Raw genomic sequence first — 16,862 nt, forward strand, 5'->3', positions numbered from 1 at the left:
TAACTCCTTTTTCTAATTAGACATTAGCTAAAGTATTTTAATTTGTAGAATGAACCCTGTTCGGTTTCAATGAAAAAATACAACAGAAAATAAATCTTTGAATTAGTGATGTAAGACTGTCTTTAAGTTGGTATCACCACACTTTCTTTTATTAATAGATTTATTGTACATGATAATTCAATACCTATGTATACTTCTGAACCATTACAAGTTTTGTATTTATTTAAGGCATCTGACCATTTAGAGTGAAACTTAAAAGAAGTTTTTTTGAGGTGAAAAGAACTTTAAGCTTTATCAAACCCAATTAGGAATTATGTCATTTACTATTTTAAAAGATGTTTGTTAGTTTGTATTTTACTTATGTTTTAGCTATCTATTGCTGTATTGATACCCATACCAAAATTTAGTGGCTTAAATCAATTTATTTCATGAGCAAAGAAGTGACTTGTCCCAAGACCATGCCAAGAACTTAACTTATAGAAGCATTCTGATACTGAGGTTTGTATATAGCTCCTGACATTATCTTCTGCACCTGATAGTTCATCGTCTTCCCTTCTAGATAGCAAATATTTCACTGTGATATAATTTGGGCTATTTAAAAAACAGAGTGGACTTACTGATAAATCTATTCATGAACTACTGTGATTAGTAATTGAACAAAATGTGGCATTGGTACAGAGAAAGTGGCCATGGTGGCTGCTGGGGGTAGGGAATGGGAGGAAGAGATGAGATGTGGAGGTATTTTTGGGAGTTGGAGTTGTTCTGGGTGATGCTGTAGGGACAGTTACCGGACATTGTATGTCCTCCCATGGCCCACTGGGTGGAACGTGGTAGAGTGTGGACTATGATGTGGACCATTGACCATGAGGTGCAGCGGTGCTCTGAGATGTATTCACCAAATGCAATGAATGTCTCATGATGATGGAGGAGATTGTTGTTTTGGGGGGAGGAGTGGGGTGAGGGGGGTGGGGGGTATATGGGGACCTCATATTTTTTTAATGTAATATTAAAATAATAAATAAAGACAAAAAAACCCAGATATCTAATTTAAGTGACTTGTTCTGGCTAATTAAACGATTCCACTGCATACATATGTTAAAACTGAAGTAAATATTCATGTAACGGAGAAGTCCTTCATCCCCCATCCAGAGATTTCCTCCAGGGCATAGGGCTCCTGGGCTCTCTTCATCTCCTTGCTCACCCTTCCCTGAATGGAGGGGGGTGAGAGAGGTAATGGGTGACTGATTCAACTGGAAAATGTGAGAAGAATAAATCCTTCCAACTTGATCCAACACTTCATCCCCTTGGGAACCGACCCATCCACAGAGGCTTGGATTATGTTCTCTCCCCCAGATTCCATATCTTACAGGGTGGGCTACAGGAGAGAAGCCTTATGGAGGCCCAACCCTGCTGGTGTGCAAGGACAATGTGTATGTCTGGTGTTTAGTGTTAGGAAGCACAAAAACTTTCTCCCTTATTATCTTTATCAGTAAAAATGGTGATATTTTGATTTCCTAACTACAAACTCATTGGTCTTTATTCTCAATTAGTTCAGAACTTGGGAGAGGAAAAAAAGGTGCTCTTTTCTGAGTCACTTTCAATCCGCAACAACCACCACCAATAATAATAATAAACACTATTGAGTATTCGCTACGTGCCAGGCACTGGGTTACACACTTTTTGGGCATTATCTCATTTAATCTAATTATGCCAAAGAGAAGTCAAAGAAATTACACAAGATAACTGGTGTGTGGGAGGGGTGTGGTAGTATCCTAAGTTGCCACTGTTAGTTTCCCTCTCCTTGAATGACGGCAAGACTTATGACCAGCACTGGCCAAGAGAGTGCAGCAAAATTGACAATGTGAAACTCCCAAGGCCAGGTCTTAAGAGCTCTGGCAGCTTTCATTTCCTTTCTCTGGGGGATCCAGTCTTCTATAATGAAGCCTGGACTATACTCCTGAATCATGAGAGAAAAGCTGGCGAAAACAAGCTCTCTTGGAGGAGCACAGAGGTGCCAGCTGTATGAGTAAACCTTTCTTGAACCTTCTACCCAGCCCAGACCAGAAGCCAGCTGAATACAGCTGAATGAATGAATCTAGCCAATGCCCTTTGGAACAGTCAACCTCTGCCTGAATTCCCAACTCAAAGAATTATGAGAAATAATAAATCTTTGTTGTTTTAAGACACTAAAATTTGGGGTGGATTGATACACAGCAATAGAAAACTTGAAATAAAATACAAACTCGCAAACATCTTTGAAAACAGCAAATGGTGTCTTTGCCACAATGCAACAAGAATTTTAAAAGATGTGTAGATGATGTATTAATCCATGAAATCATGATCTATTTGTAAATAATGTAACTATATGTCCAAATTATGCTTTCATTTGAATCTCATTCCAAAACTTACAAGGGGCAAATGGCTGAAGGCATCAGCTCTGCTCTTATTCAAGAGAATAAAAGCACTTTGCTGAATATAAAGGCTATCTTTCTATTCCCTGTGGAGCTCTCATCATCATTTTGCCTCATATTTGGTTATGGTATAGAATAATTTCCACACCCTGGCTCTATTTGTTCTTCTAGGGAGTCCTCCCAACCTCTCACTCTGACCCACTGAGCTGGTTTACATATCTCACCCTCACCATCTCTTTAATCCTCTGCTCCTATCTTTAGTCCATGTTCATTACATATATCATAGTATTCATGCAAATTCCTTTAGCACAGAGACCCAGTGGGTTTTGTTTACTGCTGTAACCTAAGCACCTAGAACAGTAGTCCACATGGAGTAAGTCCACATGCAATTACTGGCTGCATAAGTTAATGAGTGAACAAGCCAATGTGCCTGCTCTTCCCATGAACTACATCCTATTTGTTGGTCACCATCCATCACCACTTCCTTCCATTTTCTTCCCTTGTAGTGTAGGGGCTGGAAGTATTGAAGTTCCCAGACTCCCTTGTTGCCAGCCTTCCAAATGCAATTCTGGTTCTGCCAAAGGAATGCATCTGCCCAAGATCTAGAGGGACAAGGGAGTTGGGGAAATTATTCCACTACCAGTTGTGGTGCCAGGCACACAGGTTTCAGCAGATGAGCACTTGCAAGGGCTGGCCAACTAGCCAGTACCCAGGAGCAGCTGTGATACTGTCAGTGGCTTCCATGGTCTCCTGCCCTTTGCTTGGCAGCTTTAGCAGTATGACCGTATGACCTGAATGTCCAGGGTGCCTCTGGCTTCTGACTTCAATCTTCCCAATGATACTTGGAGGCACCTATTTCCCTGGAATATCTGGAGTGGTTTCTGTTTTACTAGTGGGCTCTAACCGGATTGCACCTATACAGTGCATTCCCTGAGGGTAGGAAATGCCTTATTTTTCTTTGCATATCCATACCTGCAATATATCTGCTTCACGGTGAAAAATAATAATACAGATAATAATAGCAAGCATTTACCTAAATATTTATTATGTGCCTATCATTGTTCTAAGTGCTTTATCACAATTGGTTTATTTAATCTTTTTAATAACCTTGTATGGCAGGAGCTACTATTGTCATCACTTTCCAGATTAGGAAACTGAGAACCAAGATGTTAAGCAACTTGCTCAAAGAATCACAGCATTAAATGGTGGATTCAGGATTCAAACGTAAGCCATCTGGTTCCCAAATTTGTGTTTATATCCGATAAACATTCCAATAATTCCTGTCTGAATAATGAACACCAAAAACTTGGAGATACAATCACAAAATTTTAGAATTGACTCATTTATTATAAATGCCCTATGCATGTTTAGGATGAAGTAATAGCTCTGTATATTGTCCTTTAAGGCTCTTAATTTTTAACAATGTTCCTAAGGTACCAAATCAGTTATTGGGCTGTGGTGTGTGTCCAAATATGTGTAGAGATAAGTATAAACATATATGCAAATATAAATGCATATATGAATCTATAAATATCTATATAGATATATTTACATATTTTATGTTTTTGATATGCATTTCTTTTTATAGACATATATGAAAGATATATAAAGATATCTATCTCTATCTCTATCCATCCCTATCTATCTATCTATCTATCTATCTATCTATCTATCTATCTATCTATCTTTTTATGTTGCTGTGCTTAGCTGTATTTTTTCCCAGTGCTCAAAAAATATGAAAGAATAGGAAGCCATGGAAATAATGAACATTGTAGTGAAGGTAAGAAGAACAACGATGAAGATTATTGTATTAGTCAGCCAAAAGGGTGCTGATGCAAAATACCAGAAATCGGTTGGCTTTTTATAAAGGGCATTTATTTGGGGAAGAAGCTTACAATCACAAGGCCATAAAGAGTAAGTTACTTCCCTCACCCATGTCTGTTGCCACGTGTTGGAGCAAGATGGCTGCTGATGTCTGCGAGGATTCAGGCTTCCTGGGTTCCTCTCTTCCTGGGGCTTATTTCTCCCCAGGCTCAGCTGCCTGGCTCGCTCCACTGTAGACTCTCAGGTGTTGGGCTCTGTCTCTCTCCCTGGGGCTTGATTTTCTCTGGGCTTAGCTGCTCTGCTCCTTTCTCTTGGGTGCAGTTTCTCTGTGCAAGGGAGTGGGGACTCAACGTCCTACTGACATGGCCCAATCAAAGCCTTAATCATTATTTAATCAAGTAAAAGTAAAATCTCTGAACCCAATACACTCTAACACACCCAGAGGAAAAGACCAGTTTACAAACACAATCCAATATTTCTTTTTGGAATTCATCAATAATATCAAACTGCTACAAACATCTATAGGTTTTATATGAATTTCTTGGTGCAGGTCTTTGCACCTTTTTCCTGGGAAAGCAAGCTAAAGCAAAGGGACACTGGTCACAGCATCCATGCCTCTGTACACATATGAAAGGAAAACATTTCTCTCTTTCCTGTGACTTCCACAAAAATGTAGAGCAAGTGTTCCAACTATTGTGGTTTGAAGTTGTATGGGTCCCTGAAAGGCGTTTTCTTAAACTTAATCCACTTGTGGGTGTGCCCATTATAAATAGAACTTAAAAAAAAATATTTTATTTATTTATTCCTTGCACTTCATTGTTTGTACTCACTGTCTGCTTGTCTTCTTTTTAGGAGGCACTGAAAACTGAGCCTGGGACCTCCAATGTGGGAGGGTGGCACCCAATGGCTTGAGCTACCTTCGCTCCCCACTTGTTGTGGCTCTCATTGTGTTTCCTCATCGTGTCTCTTCATTGCGTCATCTTGTTGTGTCAGCTTGCTGGGCCAGCCCTTCATACCAGCCCATTGTATCAGCTCACTGTCTTGCTTACCTTCTTTAGGAGGCACCTGGAAGCAAACTGGGACCTCCCATGCAGGTAGGCAGGCGCCAACTCTTTGAGCTACATCTGCTTCCCTAGTAGGATGTTTGTTTGTTTGTTTGTTTTCATTATTTTTTTTTCTCTCTTTTTTTTTACTGTTACATTAAAAAAATATGAGTTCCCCATATAGCCCCCACCCCCTCACCCCACTCCTCTCTCATCAACAACCTCTTTCATCATTGTGGGACATTCATTACATTTGGTGAATACATTTTGGAGCACTGCTGCACGACATGGATAATGGTTTCCATTGTAGTTTACACTCTCCCCCAATCCACCCAGTTAGCCATGGCAGGACATACAATGTCCAGCATCTGTCCTGGCAGTACCACCCAGGACAACTCCAAGTTCTGAAAATGCCCCCACATCCTATCTCTTCTTCCCTCTCCCTACCCTCAGCAGCTACTGTGGCCAATTTCTCCACATCAATGCTACAATTTCTTCCATTACTAATCACAATAATTCCATAGTAGAATATCGGTAAATCTACTCTAATCCATACTCTATACCTCCATCCTGTGGACCCTGGGATGGTTATGTCCACTCCACCTCTATATCGAGAGGGGGTTTAGATTCCACATGGATGATGGATGCAATTCTCCTGTTTGCAGTTGTAGGCACTCTTGGCTCCCTGGTGTGGTGGTTGACCTTCTTCACCTTCCTGTTAGCTGGCCGGGGTAAATCCAATAATCCAGAGGGTAGGAGTTGCAAGTCTTAATAGGATGTTTTGATGAGGACTTCAGTGAAGGTGTGACCCAGCCCAATGGGGATGGGTCTTAATCCTATTACTGGAGTTCTTTATAAGCAGAATGAAATTCAGAGATACAGAGAGAGAAAACCACTGGGAGCAAGAAACAGAACATCAACAGAACCCAGAAGAAAAGGGAGAGACCAGGAGATGCCGTCATGTGCCTTGCCATGTGACAAGCTAAAGGCAAAGGATCTCCAGTTGTCAGTCCTAGAGTGCCACAGTTTTGAGGAAAAAAGCATTACCTTGATGCCACCTTTATTTGTACATTTTCCCAGCCTCAAATCAGTGTGAATAAATTTCCATTGTTTAACCCAGCCCATTTCATGGCATTTGCTTGAGCAGCCTAGGAAACTAAAATGCCAATCAAGACCCCAAGACCATGGAGAAAAGTCAGAGAAGATGCAATGGACAAGCAGAAAAAAAATCTACATGGGAATGCTGAGCATCTGTTCATCAACACTGCAGACAAAAGTGGAGAGCTCTCAAAGATTATCAATACACATAAAACTGGTTGGGCAGGAAAATGCACAAAGATAGGTTTTAGGGTAATTTATATTTATCTTAACTCTAGCAGTCTATTTGCATGTGGAGAAAGATGCACTTATACAGTCACCCTAGATAGTCTATGCCATCATTTACACCTCAGGGGAAATGTCTTAATTTGATGGATGTGGTTAGAAGGAAAATCTGACCATGAATAGCCCAGGTCGCTCTCTCTCTCTCTCTCTCTCTCTTTCTCTCTCTCTCTTTTATGAGTAAACTGCCATTTTTCTCTGTTCCTCCATATCCAAAATCTTCAGAGGCAGACTCTATCCTTGAAGGGAACAATGACTGGGAAGGTTAATTTGTGTAATTCTGAGGTTCTTTATTAGGAAGTTCACTTGTCTAGATTTAAAAGCCATAGTTCTCCAAAAAGGTCCTCACCTGTAATTCCAAAACCCCCAAATTTTAGCAAACAAAAAGATTTTCCCCCAACTCATTTGGCAGCAAAATCTGAAGTGACCTGAAGTCACTGGTGTCAAAACTTACCTGAACTGACATAGGCTACTTACAATCTTTTTTACTCCACTTGGAACTTTGCTGTTTTATACGGCAGCCACCCACAAGCCACGTGTGACAATTTAAACTTAAATTAATTAAAACAAAATTAAATGAAAAAATCAGTCCCTCAGTTGCACTAACCACATGTCAAACGTGACAGAGCTACTAGATTGGACAACACAGATGAAGAACATTTCCCGCATGGCAGAAAGTTCTATTGTACAGGACTGAGTTAGAGTGAAGTTATGTTTCCAAACATATATATTAATGTGTTTACATGATTATGGGGTGTTAGCCCAGATCCCACATAATAAGTGGTATATTCAGCATTTCCCCAAACTCAAAAACATTCAAGATTCCAAAGTTACATCTGGTTTAGAGGATCATGGAAAAGAGATTTTGGGCCTGTATCAGTTTTTGTCAGTAATAAAGGTGACATTTTTTGGTCTTCCTTCTACTTTAGGCATTGCCTTATTCTAAACTGGTTAAGAATCCAGGCAAGGAAGAAGAGTATTATTTTTGGGTGCCCCTCAAACCTCAATAATAGAGTAGAGACTTATACGGGCTCCTCTCCATATTCATGGACTCTTCAGGCTATCATGGTAAAGGACTTTGTCTTAGAATCATCATTCCAAGAAGGTGTAAGTACCATTCTGGCAGAGATACAGCAGCAAAATGACTAGAAGACTTCTGAGAATAAATAATATGCCACAGATGGGATTTCAACATTTGGGTGGGAGGTGAAACTAGATAAAGTCCAAGACCTACCCATTTAAGAGAATATAGAACAATGCTATTGCCTTCCCTATGCTGGATTTTCTCCAGGGTCTTCCTTGTAGTGGAGATTGGTGAGATGTAGACACCCTTTTGGATAGGAATGTGTCCATTAGAGCCCAGCACATTCTGAAATTTCCCTGAATGTCCCTAGGGCTCTCTCTGTGGGGACAAAGTGTGTCAGTGCAGCATGTTGCCTTCCTACTGCTCATCTTCTTCCTGTTTTCAGGCTTCAAGCACATAGACATAACTGGACATCACCTGAGTCACAGAAATTTGGCACGAGCTTAGCACAACCAAAAAGTACCAAGACAGGTGTTTGGAGCACACTGGCAGGCACTGCCACATTTCATGCAGGTATGTGAGTTCAGGCAAGTAGTTTAACCTCACACAGCCTCAGTCTTTCTCCTCTGTAATATAGGAAGAACAATTGCTGCTCCAATACCCTCACAAGAGTGTTTTGAGGATAAAGTCAAAATTGAAATATTAAATGAGCTAATAGGTAGGAAGGTGATTTTTTCCACTGTAAAGTTATTTATTATCTTTATTACTGAAGGGGAAAGACCACAGAAAGCTTTCAAAGCAGTGTCTATTAAAACAATAACCTAAACTACAGCTTGGCTGGATTCTTAAAGAATTGCTGTGAGTTCAACACAGAGCAGCTTTCATTTAGAGCATAAATTGGATTTCTGCTTATAAAGGAAAGGATGAGGTAATGTTCTTTGTCTTAATTTGACAATGGAAATGCTCTTCAGTATTGGCCAAGAATCTAATATTGGATCGTACCAAAACACAACATTTGCTTCCTGAAATTGTATCTATAAAGATCAAGCAGTGAAATGCTGCCTCTGAGAGCATTTACCAAGATTGCAAGCCTTCACCGTCAGATTACAAAAAATGCCCACCCCTGGATTTTCTATTCAATACACTCTCAGGTCTCCAATTTGAATAAAATTTGAGGTCCTGCTTCTATTAAAACTTCCCAGGGAAGCTTCACATTTCTGAACGTCTAAGATCAGTGTCAAAGCTATGCAGCTCAAACAGTGACCAAAAGGCAGGATGGGCTCTTCACTAATGTTCGTGTTCCTGGATTAATACATGCTAAAGCTTTTATTTCAAGAAACTAGAGAAAGTGAAGAATCACATGGACAGGCTTAAGAAAATGCCTTTATTCTTGCTTACAATAGTTAATTCACATTACGCTAACTTAATTCACATTACGCTAACTCAATACAAATTCATTATTGTCAATTTTCATCCTCTGACTTGTAAATTTAAAGCAAGGAAAACTTAATTACTGATGATATTAACAAGAATTTTATTTTACTGTATTTTAGAAGCAACTTGTTTAAAGCAAAGGATAATAATTTAAGCTGGCTTTACTACAGATTTAAATACTTTTTAAAACTTTTTTTTAGTTAGGCTAATCAAAATGTTAAACATTTTCTAAGCATTCTCTCAAACACTTAAAAATATTTAGTAATGCTTTTAGAATACTGAAAAATTAAGGTGCAGATTTCCTTAAAATAAGCTGCATATTTAGATTATGTTTTCTTTATCCATATTTAGGTAAAAATCTTGGAAGATATATTGAGGTAAAATTATTTTTAAATGAGCTAGTTTCCTAAAAAGCCTCTTTAATTATTAAAATCGGTGTGAATTGCCTACTGATAAAAAGAGGGCCATGTCCTCTCTCCAAAATATATAGGCTTTCTAATACTTATTAACATATGTGACCTAGTTCACTCTTTCCCCAATTTCCTTGTTATAATATGAGTTTCATCTGAAACTTCTGCTAGTGCCTTTCCTTTGAGACAACACTTTTTTAGAAAGTTATTTTTGTTGGTTTTCATTGAATGCTTTTCATAAGTTGCATCTAGTCTTGGCTTCAAATGAGCAGTCTATCTAATGACTGGTGGAGTATAAACTTTCTGGATAGTGTTTCTTTTACTTTTGAATTAGACCCAAGGCTGTGAGAGTGCAGAAAAAGTTGTCTTGGATCTCCTTTGTCTATTTCCATCCTCTATAAACTCACTGAGGACCGAACATTTTTTTCAAGAAATGAGCAATTCTTGCGGTTTTATCTAGCTCTCAGTCAAATGCATCCTACTTTTAAAAAAAATACCTACTGGGAATGAAAGTTACCATTCAGGACTTAGAACTGAAATGGAGAGTGGCGAAGCAAGGCGTTAACGACCCAGGATTTAGCCTCTATGATTTGCGAATGCTACGGATCAACATGTTTTCCTTGAGTGCCTACCAGGTGCTCGTTCTGGAGCAGCAACACGATTTAGCAGGCCGGATTCTAGACCCGGGGGACCTACTATGGAGATGAGCTCACCCAGAGCGCTCCACAGCAAAATCAAAGCTGAGCTGAGCTGAGCCCAACCTGTCCCGGGACCCCACAGCGTATTGACCTCTGCGGGTCTTCGGTTCACAAGGGGTCTCAGCCCCACAGAGCAAAGGCGAGTCTCAGGGAACCCTGTGTTCATCCCGCCCCGGCCCGAACAAGTGGCAAAGGAGGGAGCCGCCATTCACCCACCCGCCAAGGAGCCGAGAGCGAAAGGAACCACTTATTTATAAGCGTCTGTGAAAACCTCGGGAAAAGAAAGCTCTTAAAAGAAAGGAGAGGGCGTGTGGGGCGGGCAGGATGGCGCTTCCAGAAGTGCCTGCCAATGCCTCGGATGTTCCTTAGTTCGATCCGGGGTAGAGGGTCACTTAAGGAGCGAGAATGGGTGTCCCAGGGGAAGTCAGCAGGCTGAGGAGAGGAGAGAGCAGTGAATAAGGGTGATTCAAATTAAATACCCAAGCGCGCTCAGGGCAGTCAGGGATTTAGCTGGAGAAAGGGAGCGCCGGCGAGGCAGGGCGCACAGGGCTGCTCAGCGGACTCTCTCGCCGGCTCGCGCCGCGTGGACTGACAGACGACAAACAGATAAACGCAAGCGGGTGACTTACCTTCAGGATTGGCACTGATGAAGACCCGGACGCTTCGACCGGCGGGCACAAGGTGAGAAGGCAGGGCGGTGAGGTTCCCGGAGAAAGCCGCCCGCCGGAGGGCAGAGTCCCGGGGACAGGGCAGCTTGGTGCCCGCTACGGCCGGCCACATCGCCCTCTGGGAGGAACGGTCGCCGCCGGCGCCACCTCCTCCTGCGGCTTGGGTTCCTGCCCGCGGCTCCGCGGAACGGCAAGGTCGATCCCCGCAGGCGGCGTGGCTCAGAGATGCTCCGAGACCCAGCCGCCACCCGCAAGCTCCTTGGCGCACATCGCCGGCCGGTGAGCAGCGGCCATACGGACCCTCGGGCTCCTGTTGCCGTCGCCTCCTGCCCTTTTTCGGCGTCCGCTTTCGCTCACTGCGGGGTTCAGCACAGCAGACAGCCCCAGCGGGAGGTCAGCGTGGTGGCAGCTACGCGCGCCGGGCCCGTTTGCGCCGGCAAGCGCCCGCGCCGGCCGCTAAGCCCGCGGCCATCTGCCCGCCCGCCTCCCCGCCCGCGCCCGTCGCGACAGGAGGGGGTCACCAGGCGGCGAGGCCCTAGTGGGCGAAGAGAGAAGACCAAACTTTATCTGAGAAAGGCGTCTGGAGTTTCTGGGAAGGTGCTAGGCGCCGGCAGCCTCGCGGCCCCGCCTCCCGCGCGGGGCACAAATAGCCCGCTGCTTAAAGGGCAGTAAGATGTGGGGCGCAAGGGCTTCGGGGTTGCCCAGAGACCTCCAGTGCACCTGCAGGGACAGACCCTGGAGCACGATGGTGTCTCCTTGGTGAAAGGCAATAAATTAGCCTCAGATTCCTACTACTCCCCCTCCAATCTCCTAAAGGTCAAACAAGAGATGAGCATTTGGGGAATCCACGCGTGCCGGTGTTTTAGCGCTTATGCCGAAGTGCAAGGAATTCGGCCTCAAAGTTAGGCGCTCCATGGAGATCGTACACTGACACCGGACCCGGAGAGTCAAAACGAGTTTGAAGACTCTGGGGCGTCTCGGGGGCGGCTTGGGCGTCCTGGAGGGAGGGTTACCGTCGCCCGGGTTCTCGGTGGTGGCCTCGTCCTGCCGCTCGGCTCGCTCCCCACTTGGGGCCCAGAGGGGTCTTTTATAGCGAAGCGGCGCCTCTCACGTGCTCCTCGCCGCGTGGTCTCAGAAGCTTCCCGGGAGCGGATCTCCGCGGGGAGTCCTCCCGGGGCCTCTAAGCTTCCCGGGGTTCCTTTCTGCTCCCGGTAGAGGCGCGTTCCCTGGTTGTTCCGCCCCCGCGGCGGCTCCCTGGCCCGCCGGCTGCGAGGATACTGGGAGGCCAGCGCGGCCAGGTGCACGCCTAGGCCGGACGGCCGCCCGCGCAAAGTCCCGCAAAGCGAGGGTGGCGGTGGATTCCGCGAGGAGGGGTGCGAGGGATGAGAGTTGGCCTTGACCGGCGGCTCCTTATGTTTGCACTTCAGCCGCTTTTCTGAATCCGTGGAAAGCAGGGGTTGGCTCCACCGCACACTGATCCAGGCTCGCCAGAGCGGACGCAGGACTGTGCGAGCTGGGCTCGGGGCGGGAGGGGACGGAACGGCGGACCCGCGTGATGTGAAATGCAGAGGGACCCTGGCGCAAAATTTCCATTCCCGGACCACACCCCACTGCACCCATAGAAATACTGCAAATCCTAAAACCTCAGGGAATAAAAGTGTGACTGTGGTGTGTGCGCGGGGTGGGGGAAGGAGAGAATCTCCAAACCCCTACTTCTGAGCTTTAGGGAAGGAACACCAGCCTTGTAAGGAGCAAGAAGTGCTTTTTCAAATCTTTCAAATTGTGTAGGGGTGGACCCGCCCTGGAAGAGTGCGGCTCCGCGGCAAGTTTTGTCCTACCCGCCCGGGGGCTCCTCCTCTAGGCAGCTCCCGGCCTTCTCCAGGCGGGTATGCATTACCTCTGGGCCCTGCCGGGGGCAGTGATGCTCTACACTCTGCTGTGTGCTTTGTTACCGCGCAATTTCTGGGGTTCCTCTTTGGAAGAGTGTAGGCTTTTAAGGCTGCCTCTTCACTCCTGAGAATCAGGGGGCAGACAGCATTTGTTACTTTGTGGTAATTTCATGCAACCCATAAAAAAACTCTGAACATACCCAAATATTGGTTCAATTGCTGGCGTTTAGCAAATAAATTATCTCCTCCCCTTTTCTAGCCACATCGCTCCCAGGTGACAACCTTCTCTATCTGGAAGAGGGTCTCTGAAAGGTCCTCCTATGTTCCAGGAGGTATGGACTGAGAGATCTGGGACAGGTCATGACTATACAATATCTTTTACAGTTATCATCCTTTATGAGTACACAGCATCTATTATTGGAGAAGGGAGCCAGGTCCACCATATGCCTGGTCTCACTATTGTGGATTACAGATTGCTTACTAGAGACTGTCAAGGACCTTCCTTTCTTTTTTGCCCTGTTTATTTGTGTGTGTTTTCTCTATTAGTATTTGTGTCTTTTGACCTTCTGCTTGAGATCTCAAAATGTTGTGCTTTCTTAGGATGACTTTGGGATTTTGGCAGCCTTTATAACCTAATTAACCGTTCTAGACAGGCTGAAGTTCAGCATCTGCCGGTGTCACTGCAGACCAAAGCTGCAGAGGAGAGAGAGCTATGCTTTCAGAGCCCTCCTACATGGCCAGCTTGGCTTCAGGTAGAGCAGATTTCTCTCTAGGCTATCAGGGAGGTTTCTGTCAAAGGATACTTCTTTCCTATCTTTTCCTTCCCCCCCCCCCCCCACCCCAGTCTTTTGCTAACATCTGAAACCCTAAAACCAGAGACCACTTGTTAGCATGCAAATGGCATAAGGGAGTGGTCACCCATGGTGCCAATACCTTGTTATCAATTAATTAGATCTAATTTATAACCTGAGAACTTTTGGCCACACAAGTTAAGTGTCAAGAGAGAGAGAAACTGAAAGGGCAGGAGAAGGCATAAATGTGAAAGAAGGCCCTGGCTTAAAGTTTGGAGCTTACTTTATTTTTCATCTGTTTAAAACACTCTACAAAGTTTTTCTCCTTTCCAATAAATATTTCAAACGTTATTCTTCTTGTTTTGCACTTGAGACAACCATTTCTTGAATAATTGAAGTTACTTGTCCAAGGTCACATAACTGGTTAATAGTAGAGCTGGGATCCAGGCATTTTTGTTCCTGTCCCATTACTCTTTGCAACACCTCGATTTCCTCAGCCCTGGCTGAGCATCCTTGAACATAGATGCTTCAGCCTGAGTTCACAAGTGTGGAAGGCTGGTCATCACTTCTGCTTTTCAGGTAGAAAAAAAGATCTATGTCCACAAGTTAAAACACAGGAATAGACTCCTCCAAGTTCTTGGATATTGCTCAAATGACAAAGATTTCCAAATTCCTTTTGCCTTTGGATGTCCCTCTTTCCTCATGAGACCCCAGGTAAATCCTTACTGTTGAAGTGGGCTGGAGAATGAAAAATACCAGAAATGGGAAGCTATTGCCCTTGAAAGGTGGGCCTGGGACCAAGTTTGTTATCTTGAATTTTCCCAAGAACAGGGAATCTTCTCGTGCACTCTCAGTTTGGAGGCTGGGGGTCCACAGAGAGGATTAGGTGTCCTGTCTTTATACCAAAGGGTTGCTAGTTTCACCCTACTTATAGAGCTAGAAGGAATCTTTTTAGCTCATGGAATCCAACCCTTCTTGATAAACAGGTGATATCTTCCCCAGCTATAATTTTATACAAAGGAAAGAAAGACAGAAGGAAGGAAAACTAATATCTAACAGTGTATGAGTATCTCCTATATGCCAGACATTGTCTTAGTCTTTTAACCCTTTATATCTTTTGATTCCATTGCATCCTGGATTGGGGCTGGAATCTCCCAGTCTGTAATGAGTGGGTACTTTGTTTCAAAGTACATCTCACTTACTTCCCTTCACTGCCATGGCTGGTGATTTTTCTCCCAGCTGCATGACTTTGGCACATATGCAGTTCCTGCCACTTGTGAGATGGCAGTAGTGAGCATAAAGCACACAAATGGAGACCCTGTGACTGACTCTGACTCAGTAGTAGGAAGACCCATCATCCAACCTATATTACGCATTTGTGTACATCAAGTATTCTGGCCTGGAAACTTCTGGATCATTGTACTATTTTTGTCTATTGTGGATAAAAATGGAAAGAAAGCCCCTAGTGTAAAGAAGATGAAATTAACACACAATTCTGCTCTGATTTTCTCAGGAAACCTAACCAGTGAATCCAAAGATGTGTTATTTGTGTTTCCCAAACTTATGTCCACAATGTGTCTCTGATTTGGGTGATAAATATTTGAATCTACGTTGCTAATGTGAGAAAATGATCTTGCAAGCCAAGACTCCACTTCCCAAAGTTCCAACTCTGGATATAAGCTAGAATATCAGGAACCCATTTACTTTGTTTACAAAGTGGAAATTTTCAGTCTATGTGAGAATTTGTCAGCATAACAATTTGCCAACAGAGAAAGTTGATTCAGAGGTGTCTGCAGCATGATAGAATTCACAGCAGCTCGGTTTTAAATAAAGTTACACCTTTCTGAAATCGCGATCCGATGTTTTCATGACTCAGAAATTCTAACTTTATATCCACCCCTTCCAAATCTGTTTAATATATTTTTTGATCAGTCTGCCTCTTACAACCTACTAAACACTTGCATTGTTTTGAGAGCACTATGTATATCAGCAAAGTAGAAGAAAGACTTTCAATTAAAATGTATAGTTTTTAAATTTTATTTCCAAGTTAACTGTTTTTTCATTTTATAATTGCAAAGTTTTTTTGATTCACATGATACTAATCTCAAATACAGTACTTTAAAAAGTCCTTTACCATCTTGTTGTCTTATCTGACATTTTTTTGAGAACTGAATTTTACAAAGAACTTTCATGTTAGCTCATTTTGATTCTAACCTTGGTAGACAGGTTCTACATTAACTATTGTTCCTATCTTTAGCCCCTTTTTTGCATACAAAAAGCAGAACAAGAGATTTCAATGGTGTGTTCAAATTCACTTGGTTGGTGGGTGACAAACGTAGTATCACACTTAGATCTCCAGACACCAAGCCATAACTCATTTACATTATCCCACATGGTCACCAGCTTATAAGAAGGTCCATTCAGCCAAACTGATGAACATTGTTTGCACCCCTCTGGGAAATTTATACTGGATATTCAATGTTTTCAGTCAAGAGTTCTCCAGAGAAAGAGAACCAACAGGATGTTGTGATTGTGTGTGTGTGTAAAAATTAAGAGACCTTGGGGATTGGCAAGTCCAAATTCTTTAGAGCGGGTTGCAAGTTGGAAACTCTGATAGTGAGGTTAACCTCCTCGGGAGAAGTTGGCCTGCTGAAATAGAGGCAGGAATTCTTTCTGACTTTTGAAATGCCCAGTTCTGGCTTTAAGACCTCCATCTGGTTACATGAGGAGACTCACCTCATTGCTAAAGGCTGTCTCCTTTTTTGACTGTAGATGCAATCAACTGACTATAGATGCAAGCTCATCAACGAAATAACAATCAGGCCAGTGCTTGCTTGACCCAACAACGGGACACCATAACCTACCAAGCTGACACGTGAAATTAACCTTCACATTAGGCAAACCAAACTAATACTTGGGAAAAAAACCACACTATGTGGAGGACAATGTTAGCTACATTGGCTATTTACACTGAATTCTATATTTTTATTGAGCAGCAGTTAAATGTCATCTCTTTTAATTATGCAGATGAGTATACATGGCTCAGAGAGTTACAAAGTCAGATAGCTAGAAAGTGGCTGGATTGATCTTACCATTATACTAAATGCAGTCTTTTCACCAGGCAAAACTGAGTCCACAATGAATAAGATAAGAAAACCTTCCTTTTAGAGTTTTCCATACAGACATGCCCCAAATATATGAAATATTTTGCCCACATCAATTATTATATCTGTTTTCTCATTGTGTAAATGTTCCTACTCAGCTAAAATAGTGCTAAGCTTGAAAATATG

At 43.1% G+C, this 16,862-nt stretch overlaps 1 protein-coding gene across 3 annotated transcripts in view; it reads right to left on the reverse strand.

Moving 5' to 3' along the window:
* NWD2 (NACHT and WD repeat domain containing 2) overlaps window positions 1–15,415 on the reverse strand; it is a 233,294-nt gene extending 217,879 nt beyond the window's left edge. Inside the window, exon 1 of one of the 3 annotated variants that reach the window (XM_058299876.2) lies at window positions 10,854–15,415. In XM_058299876.2, the coding sequence (XP_058155859.1) occupies window positions 10,854–11,004 (151 nt within the window). In that variant the 5' untranslated portion in view covers window positions 11,005–15,415. The remainder of the gene's footprint in view (window positions 1–10,853) is intronic. The other 2 variants (XM_071217107.1, XM_071217109.1) reach the window with 2 other exon arrangements.
* Between the last annotated feature and the right edge of the window lie 1,447 nt (window positions 15,416–16,862).

Source organism: Dasypus novemcinctus, chromosome 1, assembly GCF_030445035.2.
Source record: "Dasypus novemcinctus isolate mDasNov1 chromosome 1, mDasNov1.1.hap2, whole genome shotgun sequence".
Lineage (NCBI taxonomy): Eukaryota > Metazoa > Chordata > Mammalia > Cingulata > Dasypodidae > Dasypus > Dasypus novemcinctus.